At 36.7% G+C, this 18,073-nt stretch overlaps 1 protein-coding gene across 1 annotated transcript; it reads right to left on the bottom strand.

Annotated features, from left to right (window-relative positions):
- Positions 1-1,856: 1,856 nt before the first annotated feature.
- On the bottom strand, positions 1,857-16,633 carry LOC121039083 (sulfotransferase 6B1-like). Its single transcript, XM_040489072.1, has 6 exons — positions 16,370-16,633; positions 13,843-14,027; positions 11,497-11,623; positions 5,910-6,004; positions 5,571-5,757; positions 1,857-2,402 (listed from the first exon to the last, which is right to left on the bottom strand). Exons 1-6 carry the CDS (start codon positions 16,512-16,514, stop codon positions 2,284-2,286), a joined length of 858 nt encoding a protein of 285 aa, XP_040345006.1. The 5' UTR covers positions 16,515-16,633; the 3' UTR covers positions 1,857-2,283.
- Positions 16,634-18,073: the final 1,440 nt, after the last annotated feature.

The following is an 18,073-nucleotide window of genomic DNA, read 5'->3' as shown; positions in this document are numbered from 1 at the left end:
TATACATTATATATAATATATAACATATAAATTATTTATATATAAATGTATAATATGCAATATATATAATATATAAATACATTATATATACATATATATGTATATATATACATAGTATATACATATATAGTATATATACATATATATGTATATATAATGTATATATATACAAATATATATATATATATACATTATATATATAATGTAAGCATCTTGAGAGAAGGGACTCTTTCAAGTTCATCATGTGTCCCTACAGTCTAAGGCCTGGAACATAGAAGATGCTCAAAAAATAATTTTGACTGATTAATAATAATCCAGGAATTAAGGCTCTTGTTTACTCCCTTAGATGATTGACTTTAAGCAGTTTTCTACCAAACTGGATTACAACGATCCTGAAGTTACCCTACAGATCTAAAATACTACAATCAAACGAAGTCCTAGGTCAGTTCTTTCCATCTCAATGATCATTTCAATCTTGTGCAAAGATGTTATAGCCTCATAGGATTTGGAGCATTTACCACCACAGTCATTGTCTTCTGCCCTTGCTGTCTCATCAGATCTTCTTGTCTTGCTTTGATGATTTCGTCATTCTCTGCACATCAACAACAGGGAAAGTTACGTGTGATTTGAACTCCAGCATGAAGATGAACCCTTGACCAAGATCACACCTGATTGCCTCTCTGGAATACATTTTGTTTGTAACAAATATGTATATGTAGGAGATTTATGATTATCTAATGCTTACTGAATTGTGATAAACCTGATACAAAAGACTTCAATAGATTTGTTACTAAAATATAGGATTCACAATACACTGAGGTACAAAAGCAATGTGTTTGTCTGAGTTAACTCACTCAATCCATCGCTTTGGGTTCATAGCTCAGAGTCATATACAATATGCAGTTTTGATTTCTCACCAAGCCTCGAGTTAGATATTATGGCACGTATACAAACAGTATGATGTAGATGTTCATAAATGATGTATTGTCATTTAGGTAAGAATTATGAACTAAATTCACTGAAATTTCATTACAGTGTCTTCTAAGCTAAAGCTACAGAACAATACTATCATAGGAGAGAGACAAAAATAGAGATTGAATTAATCCTAAAATGCTACTGGGAGAGCAGGATGCCTGGGTGGCTCAGTCTGCTAAGCAACTGACTCTTGATTTTGGCTCAGGTCATGATCTCAGGGTCATGAGATCAAGCCCAAGTTGGGCTCCGCACTGAGTGTGGAGCCTGCTTGAACTTCTCTGTCCCACTCTCTCTGTTCCTCCTCCATTTTCACTCTTTCTCTCTCTGTCTCAAAAAATAAAAGTATATTTTAAAAAATGCTACTGGGAGAAAGAATACATATTCAAAATACTGGAAAAAATCATAAACACTTCATATTTTTCAAAACTACAAGATAAGACATTTGTAATTTGAAACTTTTTTAAAGTTTATTTATTTATTTTTGAGAGAGTGTGTGCACAAATGGGGAGGGGCAGAGATAGAGGGAGAGAGAGAATCCCAAGCAGCCTCCTCACTGTCAGCACAGAGTCCATTGCGCAGGGCTTGATGTCACAAACTGTGAGATCGTGACCCGAGCTGAAATTGAGTCACATGTATAGCTGACTGAGCCACCCAGCACCCCAAGAAATTATGTAATTAAATGGCTTTATAAAAGATAAAGAAAATACTGGAATGCCATGCCAGTGTTACTTTAATGTGAAAGAGTATCTTTTCATTCTTCATTTCCACCATGTACCAGATTGGGATCATTTGATATAATCTACCTAGTAGGTATTCCATCTTAGTAAGATTATGTTTGTCATTGTTATGACACTGGAGAATATTTCTACACAGACACCAGGTAATGTTGAAATGAAAATGTTTATTTAGAAGTCATAATGTCCAAATAGGCAGAAAATAAATACTTCTCAGACATTTGTTATTTTACACAATCCCTCTCCACTTTTGTTGTACATTAATGCAGTTTATAGAACACCCACAGTAATATGTTCTCCCTGAATAGAAATAATCTCCTTTCCTTGTGAATATCCTGAAAGCAGATATATAATTCAGCCATTCCAAGATTGTAAACTTCCTCTTGTTAATAATTCTCTGCTATCACCAAATATGTTAATAACAGTCTCTCATACATGAAACCTTTGACACATTCATGAAGTGTCCGTTTCTCACTGAAAGAAATATCTGCTTTTCACATTGGTAAAATATATTTATGTATTCCCCAAGTACTGCATCACATAAAACGGAAAGTGGCTTCATTTTCCATTTATATTAAGAGGAATCTTCAAAATGTCTTGCTAGTTCACTGTGTTTCATTTTTTCTGTGAATAGTTCATCAAATACTCTCTTCTGCTTTGAAGTAAAGTAGTTTATCCAATCACCCACCGCTCCTGGAAAAAATTGGAAATGTATCAGGGAAGAACCAATGTAAATGTACAGCATTCACAAAAGCAATCTGTCAGATTTATAATAAAATACGAATGATTTCATTTCTTGGTGATAAGAAGATGGGGGTTATTCTTTTCTTCATTTGTTATGTGTTGCTTTTAATTTCCACAGTAATGGTTGTATGTTAATATTTACAGTTTAAAAAGTTATTTCTTTTTTTTTTTTAATTTTTTTCAACGTTTTTATTTATTTTGGGACAGAGAGAGATAGAGCATGAACGGGGGAGGGGCAGAGAGAGAGGGAGACACAGAATCGGAAACAGGCTCCAGGCTCCGAGCCATCAGCCCAGAGCCCGACGCGGGGCTCGATCTCCCGGACCGTGAGATCGTGACCTGGCTGAAGTCGGACGCTCAACCGACTGCGCCACCCAGGCGCCCCTAAAAAGTTATTTCTTAAAAAGAAAAGAAGATTAAAATATATAAATAACCTAGGTTTTACGACAGCAAGCCAAGAAATGTCTCGCTTAAACTTAGTTGAAACATAAAAGCGACAAAGTGGACATGATGTCACTTCTTTCCCTGTCCTGTGCACCTCTGAAGCGGTAACTGTGCTAACATACCACAGGTCCGCGTAATTGCTCTCTCTCTCTCTCTCTCTCTCTCTCTCTTTTAAATTCAAGTACACTTAACATACAATGTGATAGTGACTTCTGGTGTAGAGTGTATTGAGTCAACAACTCTATACATTATTCAGTGTTCATGACGATTAAGTGTACTCTTAATTGCCTTCACCTATTTCATCTTAATTGGTCTCCACTGGGTTCCACTGAGCATCAAAACTTCCTCATTTCTCATCATTCTCTGTATTATAATCCATCCCAATCTCTCTTTCTCTCATCTCTGCTTGTTTCACCTTCCTTCGCACATCCTTTTCTAAATTCTTTGTCTTCCCTTTATCTTCTCTCTCCCAAGCCTCCTAATCTTTTTCTTGACCCTCCCATATCATCTTGCTCTTGTCCTCCATTTTCAAACTTCTTGGAAGAGTGGTCCTTATTTGCTGCTTCCTTTCGTTCTCATCTCTTCAATTCCCTTAATCTGGCTTCCACTGACACCACTATGGAAGACACTCTCAGAATTCATGAATGATAAACAAACAGCCATGTTTGATCCTGGCTTTCTTTGGAATTCTAGCTGATTTCCTTTCTTGGCTTGTCTTGGGCTGTTTCATTCCTATTGATGTTAGCGTCCCTAGGGCTCCCCCTTCTAACCCTTTCTCCACAATCCTTTCCAATCACCCCGAATAATTTTACCTAATTCCACAAACTGCTGATGGCTCCTAAACTGACTTCTGAGTTAAGATCCATCTGACCGTGGCTCATTGCCACTAGCCAAATTATGCCCCTCAGTGTTTTGTACCTGGATTATTACAATAACCTCTTACTGGACTTTCTGCCTCTGGTTTCACCCTCTTCTAATCAACTTTCCACCTGACTCTATTATTTTCAGGTCCCTTCTTAAAACAGCAAATAGACAGGAATGGGGTGGGGGTAAAGGACCCCCTCATAATGTCCATCAGAGCTTTCGTTCTCTGGCCCCAATCTTTATCTCCCTCATTCTGCTCCACACATCATATATCACTCTTCACAGAAGACTACCTGCTTTTTCTAGAAAATACAATGCAATTCCATAGTGGTTCTGAGATATCCTTCTTGCTGCTAGCTCTTGCTGGAATGCATTTCTTCTCTGTTATTTTCCTGGCAAATTTTTGCTCATGATTCCAGTCCCCAATCCAATGTCATCTCCTCACCTACTCTGCTAGGAAAAAATTCTCTCTCCCCTACTCATGTTGCTATTCATATTTGTTTATACTACTGGTATAGCTGTTATAACCTTGTATTACTGTCTAGATTATGATTTTCTGAAGGACAAGACTATTTTATTCAATTTTTGAATCTTAGCACTTACAAAATACTTATTAATAAATATTTGCTGAATTAAGTTCTCTCCTCCCTCTCAGCCCTGGTTTTGTAACTATAAGAAAATAAAAAATGAATCACCAAAAAAGACAAAAGTAATTTGCAAACTTAAGGCAATACTGGTCCATGTGAGTTAGCAAATATTTGCTTTAGAATGAATTAAGTTCAGATGAACCAGAAAATGGAAAACACACCTTTGTGTTTTCTAGTAGGAAATCTGAGTACCTAAACACAGAAAATTTTGCCATTATAAGTTATGAAAATTTTGAAAAATGTTAAAACATTTTTCTCCCATATCTGGATTAAAACTCACATGGATTTCATGTCCACCTGGGTGGTTCAGTTGGGTAAGTGTCTGACTTTGGCTCAGGTCATGATCTCACAGTTCCGAGTTCAAGCCCTGCACCAGGCTCTGTGCTAACAGCGAGAGTGGAGCCCACTGTGAGTTCTCCCTCTCTCTCTCTCTCTGCCCCTCCCCTGCCCCTGCTCTCTCTCTCTCAAAAAAATAAGTAAACATTAGAAAATATTTTTTAAAAACTCACATGGATTTCCAAACAATTCTATATCCAGATGTACCCAAACTACTTTTAAGTTAAATGTTAGGAATTAGTGGAGAAGATTCATTTCCTTCTCTTTGGGTTTTCATGCAGGGGAATGTCCTTAGATAACACTTCCAGCTTCTCTGTACACCCCTGACTGGTGCAGGGTAAATTATTTGGTGAGTTTGGAAAAATGCACTGTCAAAACTCATTAGCTCCCTTCTCTCTTCTGAAGAAAACATGTGTCACATACTGCTCTCTACCATGCACTAAATGGGCTGCTTCAGTGCAAGGACAGAACTGCATTTGATTGTGACTAAGCAAGCATGTTTGCAAAACTTAGGATAAGTTGTTAACAAATGCACTAGGCTGCAGACCTGAGGAACATTCTTCAAGCAACTTTATTATTTCCATCTGTTTGACACCTGTGTCTCTCTCAACTGGTTCCTAACTGGGCATGGAAATCTCAATGTCTAGAAATAATGCAATTTGAGAACTTCATTTAATAAGTGTTCACTGAGGGATAACGATGCACAAATCCATTGTGCAAGAGATAGGGTGCACGATGGTGAAATGAGAGGTTTTTTTAAAATGGTAAAATGGGACTACTTCCAAATATAAGCCCAGGCAAAGCACCACATCCCGTTATGACTTACCTTTCCTAAACACCAGGTTCCTATTAGTTGTGAGGGCACAGATGGTATGATTTGGATCACAGTTTTCTTTGGCTGCATTATTTTTCATTTCACTGAATGATGTTTTCCGAGTAATCTTATTAATTTCACTGTCACTCACATTTATACCAAGGAAATTAATTATTTTCTTTATGCTTTTAGAAAGATCCTGAGCAATACGAAAAAAAAAGTTTTTTAGAAAGTGTAACTCATCAAAACACCAAATTAATTCCCTGAAAGCTGAAAACAGAATTTACTGATTTCCTGTTTTAACTTTACTTGACTTAAATTTTGATTGTTGAAATATTAGAAAGGACTTACTTTCTTCATTTCTTCATAGAATATAATTAGAATGTTTTTGTCATTTTTGTGTTCTTCCCAGCTTAAAACATGATCAAACCAGGATCCATATACAACTAGAAAAAAAAAAGTGAATTGTGTTAATATTAAGCATCGTGACTTGGTGTCCCAGGGTCTTCCCATTTCAGCAAAGTATGCAAAGTAAGGCACACAGGTATCAAACTTTCAGGTGAAAGAATTTTACTTAAGAATTTTTGAACAGTGGTCGCCTGGGTGGCTCAGTCGGTTAAGCATTTGACTTTGGCTCAGGTCATGACCTCACAGTTCATGAGTTTGAGCCCTGCGTGAGGCTCTGTGCTGACAGCTCAGAGCCTGGAGCCTGCTTCTGATTCTGTGTCTCCCTCTCTCTCTGCCCCTCCCCTGCTTGCACTCTGTCTCCCTCTGTCTCTGTCTCTCTCTCACACACACAAATAAACATTAAAAAAAAAAAAAAAGAAGAAGAATTGTTGAATGGGGGCACCTGGGTGGCTCAGTTTGTTGAGCGACCAGCTCTTGATTTCGGTTAAGGTCATGATCTAACAATTTGATTTGTGGGATAGAGCCCCACGTTGGGCTCTGTACTGACAGTGTGGAGCCTCCTTGGGATTCTCTCTCTTTCTCTCTTTGCCCTTCCCTACCTTGTGCACACACATACTCTCTCTCTCTCAAAATAAATACATGTTAAAAAAATTGTTGAATCACTCTATTGTACATCTGAATCTAATATAATGTTGTATGTAAACTACACTGGATTTAAAATGAAAAAAAAGCTAGTTGTATATGTTAATACCATGTCTTCTTCAGTAACAATGTGTCATTCATTATCTATGAAGAAACTTACAATTAGGTTTAATAACATTAACTCAATAATTAAAAATTAAATAAGATCTTAAATATTTTTTAAAAAGTTTTCCTTAGAAGAGCTCAAATTAAAAAAAAATACTATTTCAACTAAATACAATATTGTGAAATTAAGCTGGGTTGCTATATCTTTTAATACGGTTGCGGTGTTTTTTCTTATTTTTGGTAAACATCTTTTTATAATCAGAAAAAATGACAGCAGAAATGCAGAAATACACATTTTCCCAATAATTGTGTTCTGATAACTACTTTGGATCTTGGGAAAAATAAAGAAACATTGAGAATTTATTATTTTATTCCTGTAATGTCACAGGCTTTTTATAAGTTCTTAGCATAAAACGTTTATACACTTCCTCAAAAAAAGGGGGAGGGAGAAAAGAGTTCTATTCACTCATCTGAGTTTAAGGCTGAAAAATACAGTGTTAGGGATTTATCAGTAGTTGATACTATCTCTTGACTGCTTTGCTAATTTTACAGTCCTAAAAATATCTCCAGGGCTTGAGACTAAAATATTACCATGCAAAATAAATGATCAGAAGCAGTGATGATAAAAAACAAAACGTGAGCACCTTGTTGTCACCACAGAAAGTTGACTAGCTTGACAATCTAAAGTGTGAAACATTGTAACCTAAAATACTACATATACATCTTTCCATGCATCCTTATTATCCAAAGATTTAACACTAGTTAATGCCCAAATTATAAAAGAGCCACTCTACTAGCAATTTTCTGAAGATCTGATGACTATTGATTCATTTAATAAGGATTTATTAAGCCATTAGTGTCTGCCAGATATTGCAGTATATACATTTTGAACATTAAAGTTTTGCATAAATTGAAGTCTGATTAACTCCAAACTACTGCAATTTTTCATGGCCTCCGTTCCCAAGGAAGTTAAGGGCAAGAAAATAACCATGAGGCATTCTTAAAACAAGAACTTCTGGGACTGCAATGGTGTCATTACAGTGTCAGCCCAGTTTTCTACCCCATTGGCCCAGAAGGCTGTACAATAAGAATGGGTGTTTAGAAGGACTGTCCTGATACATCAGTTCTCAGCATTCTCACTGCTATTTCAGGGACTTGAGCAATACTTGATCTTAGAATTACTCAAATTACCATATCAGTTTTAAGGAGTTTTCTTTTCTTCTCCTCTTCTCCCTCCCCCTCCCCCCCCCTTCCCTTCCCCTTCCCCTTTCCCTTCTTCTTCTTCTTTTTCTTCTTCTATAAAGTAGGCTTTATACCCAGTGCAGAGTCCAAGGCCCAAGGTGGGGCTTGAACTCACGACCTGAGGTCAAGACCCTGAGGTGAGATCAAGAGTCAGATGCTCAACCTACTGAGACCCCCAGGTGCCCCAAGGAGTTTATCTTCTAAGGATGGCCAACATTTACCCAGGAAGAAACACATGGTGGGATAAGATTGATTCTTCTCTTATTCAAATATAAGAAGTTAACTAGTTTCTAGTACCCCAGACTACACTCACAGACTCAACCTGCCTCACCGCCTCCTCTCAGCAGCTGCAGCCCATCCCAGCCCTGGTGGATGATATCACCACCTAGAGTTGCTGATGCTATGGAAGCCCTCAATGCTGTCAGGGGGAACCTAGGCTTGTGTGACTTGCAGGCTGGACAGGAAAAGAGGCCTGGTGTCACATCTGGTGGTTATGTGTAATTGACTTGGCCCATTATGGCTTTTCAGCAGGAAATGCATTCCAACATACGCCAAATAGATTGAAGAATAATCTGTTGGATCATAGCCTGATCATTGTTTGAGAGCAGCTATGCTATTATTAACTAATTAATTTATACTCCATCTTGTTCCAGAAAGACTTAAGCCAGCCAAAATTGTCTTAAAGAAGTAAGCTGTCATGCCTTCCTTACTAATATAGAGAATTACACTTTTCATTAATTCTTTAATCAGAATCCTTATTATCCAGACCTATGGCCCTAAAGAAAAAATAACTTCTGAAACAGAGATGTAAAGTATTTCTTTTATGGGAAATGTTTTTCTCCACATCCTCCACTTAATTACAGAATTATACCACCTCCTGTCCTTAGGCATTCAGCATCCAGTCTCTTAATTTTGGTTCAGTTTATGATCTCATGGTTTGTGAGATCAAGCCCCATGTCTGGATCTGCACTGACAATGCAGAGCCTGCTTGGGATTCTTTCTCTCCCTCTTTCTCTCTGTCCCTCCCTGCTTGCTCTTCTCTCTCTCTTTAAATAAACAAATAAACATTTTTTTAAAGTCCCTGAAGAAAATTCCTGAAATACAGTCACATATATTTAACAGAAAAACAGACAACCTTATCTTATAAATAGTAAAAAGTGAGGCTACTCTTCCCACCCAAGTAAATAAATAAAAGCTTTAGTGATTCAGTGACTATCCCCAAGTGTCAACAGGATTTGCCCAGGCTAGATTATCCGATTGTATAATACTTACATGGCAGATCCCTTTGCAATTAAAAATCTTAAAAATCTATTAACATATCTAATAAGGCATAAAAGAATCATCTGGAACCTTTTTTCCATCTGCACTGCCCTTCCCAGTGTACTCAGCTATGACTCTGGATAATGTTATAGCAAAGGTAGATGCCCTATGACAGCTAGTTTGCTTCCTTGCATATGGATGGGATTGCCCTCTTTGTGGCTACACTCACAGAAAAATAATCTCTACAACAGGAGCACTAATAGGCCTGCTTTTCCCTGCCCTAGTGAGGCCATACCCAGAGGATGCTTTTTGTCTTCTAGGTGCTGCAAAACAATAGAGATGTGGCCATATTAGAGCTCATGCAGCAGTGAGAGACGTAGTGAGCCCCAGTTCATAATAAATGGAGACAAACATGGCTTTTCTTTTCTTGAGAAAAAGCAGACTCAAGATCTGTTTTTTTTTTAAATAATTTATGTATTTAAACTCTGCTTATTCCAAAAATGGAATTGAGGCAGAGTGAGGCAAGCTAACTATCTTCAAATATTTAAAAGGCTATCATGTGGAAGAAGAATTAATGATGAGGGCAACAGCTTTCTTGCTTGATGAGTTATGCCACAGCGCTAAGAGCAAAGATTTTGGAGCTGACACCTGAATTTAAATCTGGGCTCTGCTCCTTAGTAGATATGGATCTGGACAAGTTATCTGGCCTCCCAACATCTGTACTTTCCTCACCTATAAAATGAAGGTCACATCTAGCTCCTGTGTCCTTGTGAGGATGATATGAAATCGTGTTGCACCGCACTTAGCTAAGTGTCTAGATCACGTAGTAAGATTTTTAAAAATTGTTAACAGTATTGAGATGGAGTGTGTTGTTTGGGGGCAGGAGCTGGGGGTGTGAACCCGTTGTCCAAGTTAAGAAGTTCAAGTTTAGCCTGCAATATTCTTGGGGATACTACAAAGGTGATTCAAACATCAGGTGGGTGTTTCAATCAAATGACCTTTAATAGACCTGTCATTCCCAAAACTTTATGATTCTACTAAATGTTTGCAAAAGAGGAGCTGAAATATTGTGAGCATAGCATATTCTTCCATAGAGAATACAGCAAAAGGAGTGTTACACTCTGTTGCTAGTGAGTTCCCTAAGCCCTCATGTTAAGGTTATACTTTCTGTGGACTCCCTTAAATTAACAAGTAAATGCTTAACAATTTGCAAGTGAAATAGTGAAACTAACAATTAAGAAGATTTACCTCCAACCCCCTAGAGAGATAAGACCCTGTGGGCACACACCGTTTCTAAATCATGCCTCTTCTACATTCTGCACTGTCTTGGTATATTATTTTGGTTTAATGAAAGGTTTCGGAATTCAGGCTTAGAAACTAATGTGTGTGAGCGCATGCGTGCGTGCGTGTGTGTAAGTGCTCCAGGCACCAATGAGTCAGGGAAAAAGGAATAAATTCAAAGGTCATTCATGGTCGCAGAACCGACATGCGCTGCACAGCTCAATCAAATGACGTATCATTGTAGTATTTTCAGGAGAAATTGCTTCCTGTTCATCTTTATAAAGACAAGTATCAAGATGGCTAATTCATTTGTTTTATTTGGGGAATGTTTTTTCCCTTTTGCGGGGAAGGGGGAGTTTAGGATTTTTTGCGTGTTGCTTCTGTTGTTTTGGATTTTTTTTTTTTTTTTTTTTTTTTTTTTTTTTTTTTTTTTTTTTTTTTGGATAGAGCGCAAGAGGGGGAGAGGGCACAGGGAGACTGAGAGAGAATCTTAAGTAGGCTCCACATTCAGCATGGAGCCTGACATTGGGCTCGATGCAGGGCTCATTCCCGCGACCCTGAGATCATGACCTGAGCCAAAATCAAGAGTCAGAGTCCCCAAGCCACCCTGGCGCCCCTATTTGTGTTGTCTTATTTTCCATGTGGGTATACATAAGGCATGTTTCAGACTGCATGTCTAGGCTTCAGCAACTCCAATTAATGCATAATTATTTCACTGACAAGACTGACGGTATATGCAAAAAGAGTGATACTTGATCAGAATTAATCTGTTTTTAAAACATTTCAACCAGCTCAATAAGTAATTGCAAATACGTACCACCCGTGGGTGATAACAAAGACTGAGGAAGCAAAGTGAGAAAGAATGGCTTAGAAGCAAAAGAATTATCTATTCAAGTGTATTTCTGAAAGCAGGCCATTAGGGTCCATTTAAACTTTTGGAAAATGCTTTTGTGTTGAGTGGAACTGTATATTATGAATAGAAAATCATTGTTATATTTACCATCTCCTCTTAGGAAAAGCTCTAGAAATCCAGCCCAGGTTTCAATGCCAGGGAGATTGGGATTATCTCTGTAGTAGTGGAATAAAGAAACGGCTGTATCCTTTGGATTCCTGACAATGTAGATAATCTGTTAAAACAAATTAGTTTATTTTTAGATGGAATAGCCCCAAAACAAAGCATTTTCTAAATGAAAGCAACCAAATCTACCTGTACAAACCACAATTTTTTGCTAGTTTACTCAGATTTTTAAACATAGATTCAGGCCAGTGTTTCTAACTTAATGTGTGTACGAATCATCTGGGAATCTTGCGAAAAAGCAGATCCAGGATGAGACCCGGCATTCTGCATTTCTAACAAGCTCCCAGATGACATTGGTGCTGCCAGCCACCGACCACACTTTCCCAATTTATGTGCTACATGTGGCCTTATCTTTTTAGCAACGGACATAAGAAACCCTCTATTAATTTGTAGGACAAGATTACTTTTTTAATATAAAAAACTTCTAACAGAAAAAATTTTTAGTAGTTTTGTAACATGACTTAAATACGCTAAGATTTCTTATAAATTGTCTATTCTTATTTATAAGAAGAAGGATGTTTTGGAATTGCATATTTCTACAATTTAATCCCCCACAGAGTAAGGAATCTGAGCTACCCTCCTAATTGACAGAAATGCTGCAACTGCAATCTAATTCAATTTAATAAATATTTGTTTGGTACCTCCAGTAGACCAGGCGGAGTGGAAAGTTCAAGGTCTGAGAAATATGACTAGTAAGACAGAAATACTACCAGCTTTCTCAAAACTTGCAGTGAGGTGAAGGAATGCAGTGTTATGAAAGATATAATAGGGACATACAGAGTGCAGTAAGAGCTTCTGAAAAACCTCAGGAAACCAGTGCGAGACACTGGCTATAATAGGACTATCTTCGATCATGGTCATGAGTATCAGATGTCCCACTTGCTCTTAAATTCATAATCAGGTGTATACATTTTATGTAGGTTATGAAGTGTTTACTGAGTTATGCTGAATGTAGCTATCTTTCTGTACTGTGTCCATAGTCCAGGTATTATGTAGCTATCTTTCTTTCTGTAATGTGTTCATAGTCCAGGTGTCGTGTAAGATCCACATGAAGAACACCTGCTCCTCTTTACATGAGAGATGTGCAAAGGCCACCGTGCACAGAGATGAAAAGCCACCTTTACCTCCCCTTTGCCCCCATTATCCTCTCTTCATCTCAAGAGATAATTGAGGAGTAACTCAACACTTCAGGCTTTCTTTAATTGCTCTCTGCATCCTGAGCAGATTCACAGAAACCCAAGGCTGTGAAAGCAGTTTAAAAATCCATTCGCTGCCTTAACAAAAAGAGATAAAGTGGCAGAATCTTAAGCCTTAGCCATCCGGTTGGAATTTTTTGTTTGTTTGTTTTGGTAGAGAGAAGAGTATTTTAGGGTCTTTGGAGAATACCCAAAGTTACATGTCAGTATTATCAGTGGGAAAGGCATGCAAGCTATTAATACATAATACATATTTTAAAATAATGTATTCTGGGGTCACTTGGGTGGCTCAGTCAGTTAAGTATCTGACTTCAGCTCAGGTCATGATCTCTTGGTTCGAGGGTTGGAGCCCTGTGTCAGGTTCTTTGCTGACAGTTCAGAGCCTGGAGCCTGCTGTGGATTCTGTGTCTCCCTCTCTCTCTTCCCCTCCCCCACTCATGCTCTGTCTCTCTCTCAAAAATAATTAAACATTAAAAAATATTTTTAAAAAAGAATGTATTCTGTAATTATGTGTAGTGACACATGTTAAGTAGAATTATTGTGGCAATGATTTCACAATATGTAGTAATATCAGGTCATTAAGTGGTACATCTGAAACTAATACAATGTTATATGTCAGTTATACTCAATAAATACACAATATTCTAAGAAATATTAGGGGGTGGCTAAAAGATATGAAGGGAAGGTAGAATAGTTCTCTGAAAAAAAGTAAATATTAATTAATATCATGATATGAACTAAAAGCATAAATTTCATGTAAGAGAGATTGGAAACAAAAAAAGGGGGGAGACAAAGATAAGGAACAAAACATAGGAGTCTAAGTAAGATTGAGAGTAGAGAAACATGGCAAGAAAAATTGACTATCTGACAGACCCTGCAGGAGCACGGAAAGTCAGCATCAACCCTAAGCTCTCAAGGCTAGGGAGGTGGCAACAGAGGACAGGTAATCATCTTGGGAAACCAGGTGCAAACAGAGACTCTCACTTCCCATTCGGGATGAAAGTGACAGATCAAGAAGCCAAGCCCAATTCTATGGTACTCTCAAGCCTTTGCCCTTACCCACTGATCTTACCTTGCATTGTTTTTGTTTGATATTCATAGGTAGCATGTTGTAGCTCAAATGTGTTGGAATAACTCTTCTCTTACAATACATGTTTAGCTCTTCAAATTTAGAAATGTCTCCCAACTCAATAGGAGATGTTAGACTCATGCTAACATTGGGAATGTTCTCAATGACCTCTGCAACCCAGTGAGTACCTTCACACAAAAATAAAACAAAATGCATTTTTAAATTAAGTGATACTCTTGATGAAATAAATATAGAAAATTAGCATGATTTTATAAGAGCTATGAGTGCATTAATTTTCCTATAAATAGTTATTATTGTTTCTTGACACTCACTGAAACCTGTTTGAACGCTTGAGACGATAATTCACTTTTCAGGAAGAATCACACTTTAAAGAGCACGAAGAGACCTTAAAACTGCATAAGCCATTTCCTCAGCTTGAAATACTCTTCCATGCTACCCTACCTCTAGCGCCTTCTCCAATTTGCAAATACACAGGTCTTTCCATATACAGTTCCTACTGGTCCTGCAAGCTCATGCATCTTGCTGTTTTATATACTGTCTTCTGAGTCCCTGCTCCCCTGGCACAATTGTTTACTCTCTCTGTCCCTCCAAAGTAGCACTTACCAGAGTAGAAATGTCATTGCTTATATTCATGTCCATCTCCCCCACTCCCCCCCTGGAAGATAGACACTGGATCTTATTTTTGTTTGTGTGCAAACACAGAGTAGTGGTGTAGACAAAGCATTTGAACAAGGAGCAAATGCTATATTCAAATATCATAAAGACACAATCCTATGCTACCATGAAGTCTAGAAGGAATATCACTTTATGTTTATGTGAAGCAAATATGGATGTGCTCCAACATTGTGGACAACAGTAAGCTGGAGCCCAGAAGTAGAAGTTTGGTAGGGAGGATGCTTAGCTAATTTGAAACCAATGTTTCTAAAAAGTTTAAATCAAGCCAGTGTCCACTTATCCCACTGTAATTCCAGCTCCAAATTTGTTACAACATTAACTAATCTATAGTCGAATAAATATTTAGAACTTAAACATGGTTCTCATTTGCACGATATGTTTTAAATTAAAGACTATTTTAGATTATAATGTTAATAGGTCAAATATTTATAATATTCATATAAACATGACTAATATAGTAATGATATTTCTATCATTTTCAAAAAGTGTATTGATATATTCTGGCGAAGGAGAGAGAATACAGTTTTGTGCTGCCGAAGAGACCTCCGGACCTGGTGAATGATGCCCATTTACAGGCACCAACACGTACAGTGGAAGCTTTATGTATGGTTGTTTATACAGAGTATAAACTAGCCACTTGCTCAAAGAACTTTAAAAGTCTCATAAATTACTTTCTGAACTAACATATCAACTTAGGGTAAGGTATATTTATTCACAGAGTGACCTGCTGCATAGAATACTGAGATTTTCTGGAGGCAATCATTTAATTTCCATTTGCAGCAGTATTTTCCAATAAAAGAGTTATGTATGTGATTTATGTTTATCTGGAATAAACATAAAAACAATGTTTATCTGGAAGATCTGGCCCTATGTGAACTCTGTGAGGGCCTCTTGGGCCTGACAGAGTCAGGTACGTGAACTAAATGCAAACATAATTGGAAAAGGTTTAAGCTCATAGTTGCTGACCCATGCCAGCAGGTGTATGCCCCTCTGCACATGTCTGGAAATCACAGCTAGCAGTTGGATATTATATATCCTGGTCACCTCTCAACATTAAAAATAATATCGAATTAATTTTGACTATTCCCAGGATGACATTATTCATAATGGTCCTTTCTTTCATGTGTGTAATATGTGGAAATAAACTTTGAAGAATAAGGCATAAAATTTAACACTAAAAACACTTACATTTGTTTTTATTAGCCCAGGAGAAAAAATTATTCATTTATAAATCAATGATTAAATATGAATTGAACTAATACTATTTGTCACCATGCCTGGTACAAATATGAAGAGAACTTTATAATGTTACAGATATTATGCTTATTATATATGTCAATATCTGTACGCTTTATCAAATAGAAACAAGATCATAGTAAAAGCTCTAATTCCTCCAGTTGAATTTTCTCAAAACACAGTTCTCAATGTTATAATGTCAAACTTTTTCATTAAAATAAGCATTTAGGGTCTCTTGGGTGACTCAGTTGGTTAAACATCTGACTTCAGCTCAGGTCATGATCTTACAGTTTGTGGGTTCAAGCCCTGTGCAGAGCCTGGAGCCTGCTTCAGATCCTGTGTCTCCCTCTCTTTCCACTCCTCCCCTGCTTGTTCTCTCTCTCTCTCTTTCCCTCTCTCCTCAAAAATAAACAAATAGACATTTAATAAAATAAATAAATAAAATAAAGTAAGCATTTAGGATACTTAAATGTCCTATGAAACAATTCTGAAAAATAAATGCTTTATAAAAATATTATTATATTTCTTCTTATTTCTTACATTTCACATATTTAAAAAATGTGTTTATACATTTAAAATACATTAAAATAAATTTTACCTGATTTTGGGTAGGACACCAGAAACACATCATCTTCTCTTGCATTGAAAAAATCCAGGGAATTTAGAAGTTCTTCTGAACACATAGTAGAATAGAGGATCCCCTTGAATTTATGAAGAACACTTGACTGCTTCTGGAATGGCATCTTTCTTCAAGTCAATCAAAAAGTATTTACTAAACACTAACTTTACACAAGGCACAGAACAAGGATGGTCCTTGATGTCAATCCTAGCTCAGTGGCAGTGTAATCCTAGAATTACTAAGCTAGAGGAATCTATATATACGCTTTGCAGCTCTTCACAAGAGTAATTTTTAAACCATACCTAAGCCAAAGTCTACTGTGAAAATAATATTTTTCTTGATAACACATGTTACAAAATATTTTCTTGATAACACATGTTACAAAATATTGCCTCCCAACTTGACATTCAGAATAGTTTACAAACAAAGCTATCAAGATCTCAGAATGTAATTATTAAACAGACTAAAGTTATTCAAATCCTTTTGCTTTAATAAGGAAAGACTTATAGTGGCTATCATGGATTACGTCACTGTGGAAAGGACTAGAAAAGTTGAACTTCGTGTTAATATTAACACATAGTAGAGGAAGTAGCTAATATGTATTGCGCTTCAGGAAGAGGAGAGGAGTGGTGCAAGAAAATATAAATTTTTCTTAGAAGTGGCAGATAAGTCTGTGGCTAATAATAAACCTTGCAGGAAACACTTTAGGAAAGATAACACAGAAATCAGGAAACCCAATCCAGAAAAAAGACATCTTGAGCTTTGATGTATACATGCTGAAATAAACAAATTTTTGTCTGAGTCATTCTTTGCTTTTGTCACTAATATTGTTATATTCTGGATTAGATTAGATATGGCAACAAAGTGCCCAATTACTTCTGTGACCCACAGTTGAATCTTTTTTTTTTTACTTTTCTAATCATCAAAAGAAATGTATATCAACAAGGAAATGACCAGCATTTTAATTGAGCATAAAAAAGTAGAGGTCTACTGTGAAGAAATAATTGAAGAAGAAAGATATTTATGATAGTGGCAGAAATGAAATTCAGAATAATCATACACATAGAAAATCCCAAAGAATCTGCAAACAATTAGAATGAATATGTAAATTGAGCATGGTTGCTGGATTATGAGGTCAATACTTGAAACTAAATTGTATTTTTATATTCTAGCAAAACCAACTGAAAAATGAAATTTGAAAAACACCACTATTTATAATAATATGAAAAAAACCTCAAATCTCTAGAAATAAATCTAATAAAAGATGTGCAAGTCACTGAAAACTATAATTACTGAAACTGGTTAAAGAAAACCTAAGTAAAAGGAGAGATATACCTTGTCCATGGACCAGAAGACTCAATATTATTTAAATGTCAAATTCTCCTTATTGATCTATAAAGTCAATTCAGCTCGATCAAAATCCCAACGTGTGTGTGTGTGTGTGTGTGTGTGTGCATGTGTGTAAATTGACAAACATTTATATGGAAATACAAAAGCAGAAGAATAGCCAATGAAATCTTAAACAAATCTGTAAGACTTAAATTATCATATTTTAAGCTTACCATAAAGCAACAGTAACTAAAACAGTGTGGCCTGAGCCCAAGGATACATAATAGATAAATGGAACAGAATGAAGAGTACAGAAAAAGACCCACACATAAATTGTCACTGGATTCATAACAA

Source organism: Herpailurus yagouaroundi, unplaced genomic scaffold (genome assembly GCF_014898765.1).
Source record: "Herpailurus yagouaroundi ecotype Mexico unplaced genomic scaffold, PumYag 166, whole genome shotgun sequence".
NCBI classification, from domain to species: Eukaryota; Metazoa; Chordata; class Mammalia; order Carnivora; family Felidae; genus Herpailurus; species Herpailurus yagouaroundi.
The sequence above is the reverse complement of the archived record's forward strand: the minus strand, read 5'-3'. Positions and strand labels throughout refer to the sequence as shown.

Bases quoted from the DNA above. Each gene is read 5' to 3' on its own strand.
- LOC121039083 (XM_040489072.1), bottom strand. From the start codon at position 16,514: ATGCCATTCCAGAAGCAGTCAAGTGTTCTTCATAAATTCAAGGGGATC. The intron at 11,624-13,842 runs GTAAGATCAGTG...TTGTTTTAACAG, and splicing joins TCAAACAAAAACAATGCAAG to ATTATCTACATTGTCAGGAA. The intron at 2,403-5,570 runs GTAAGTCATAAC...AATTTTTTCCAG, and splicing joins GAACCTGGTGTTTAGGAAAG to GAGCGGTGGGTGATTGGATA.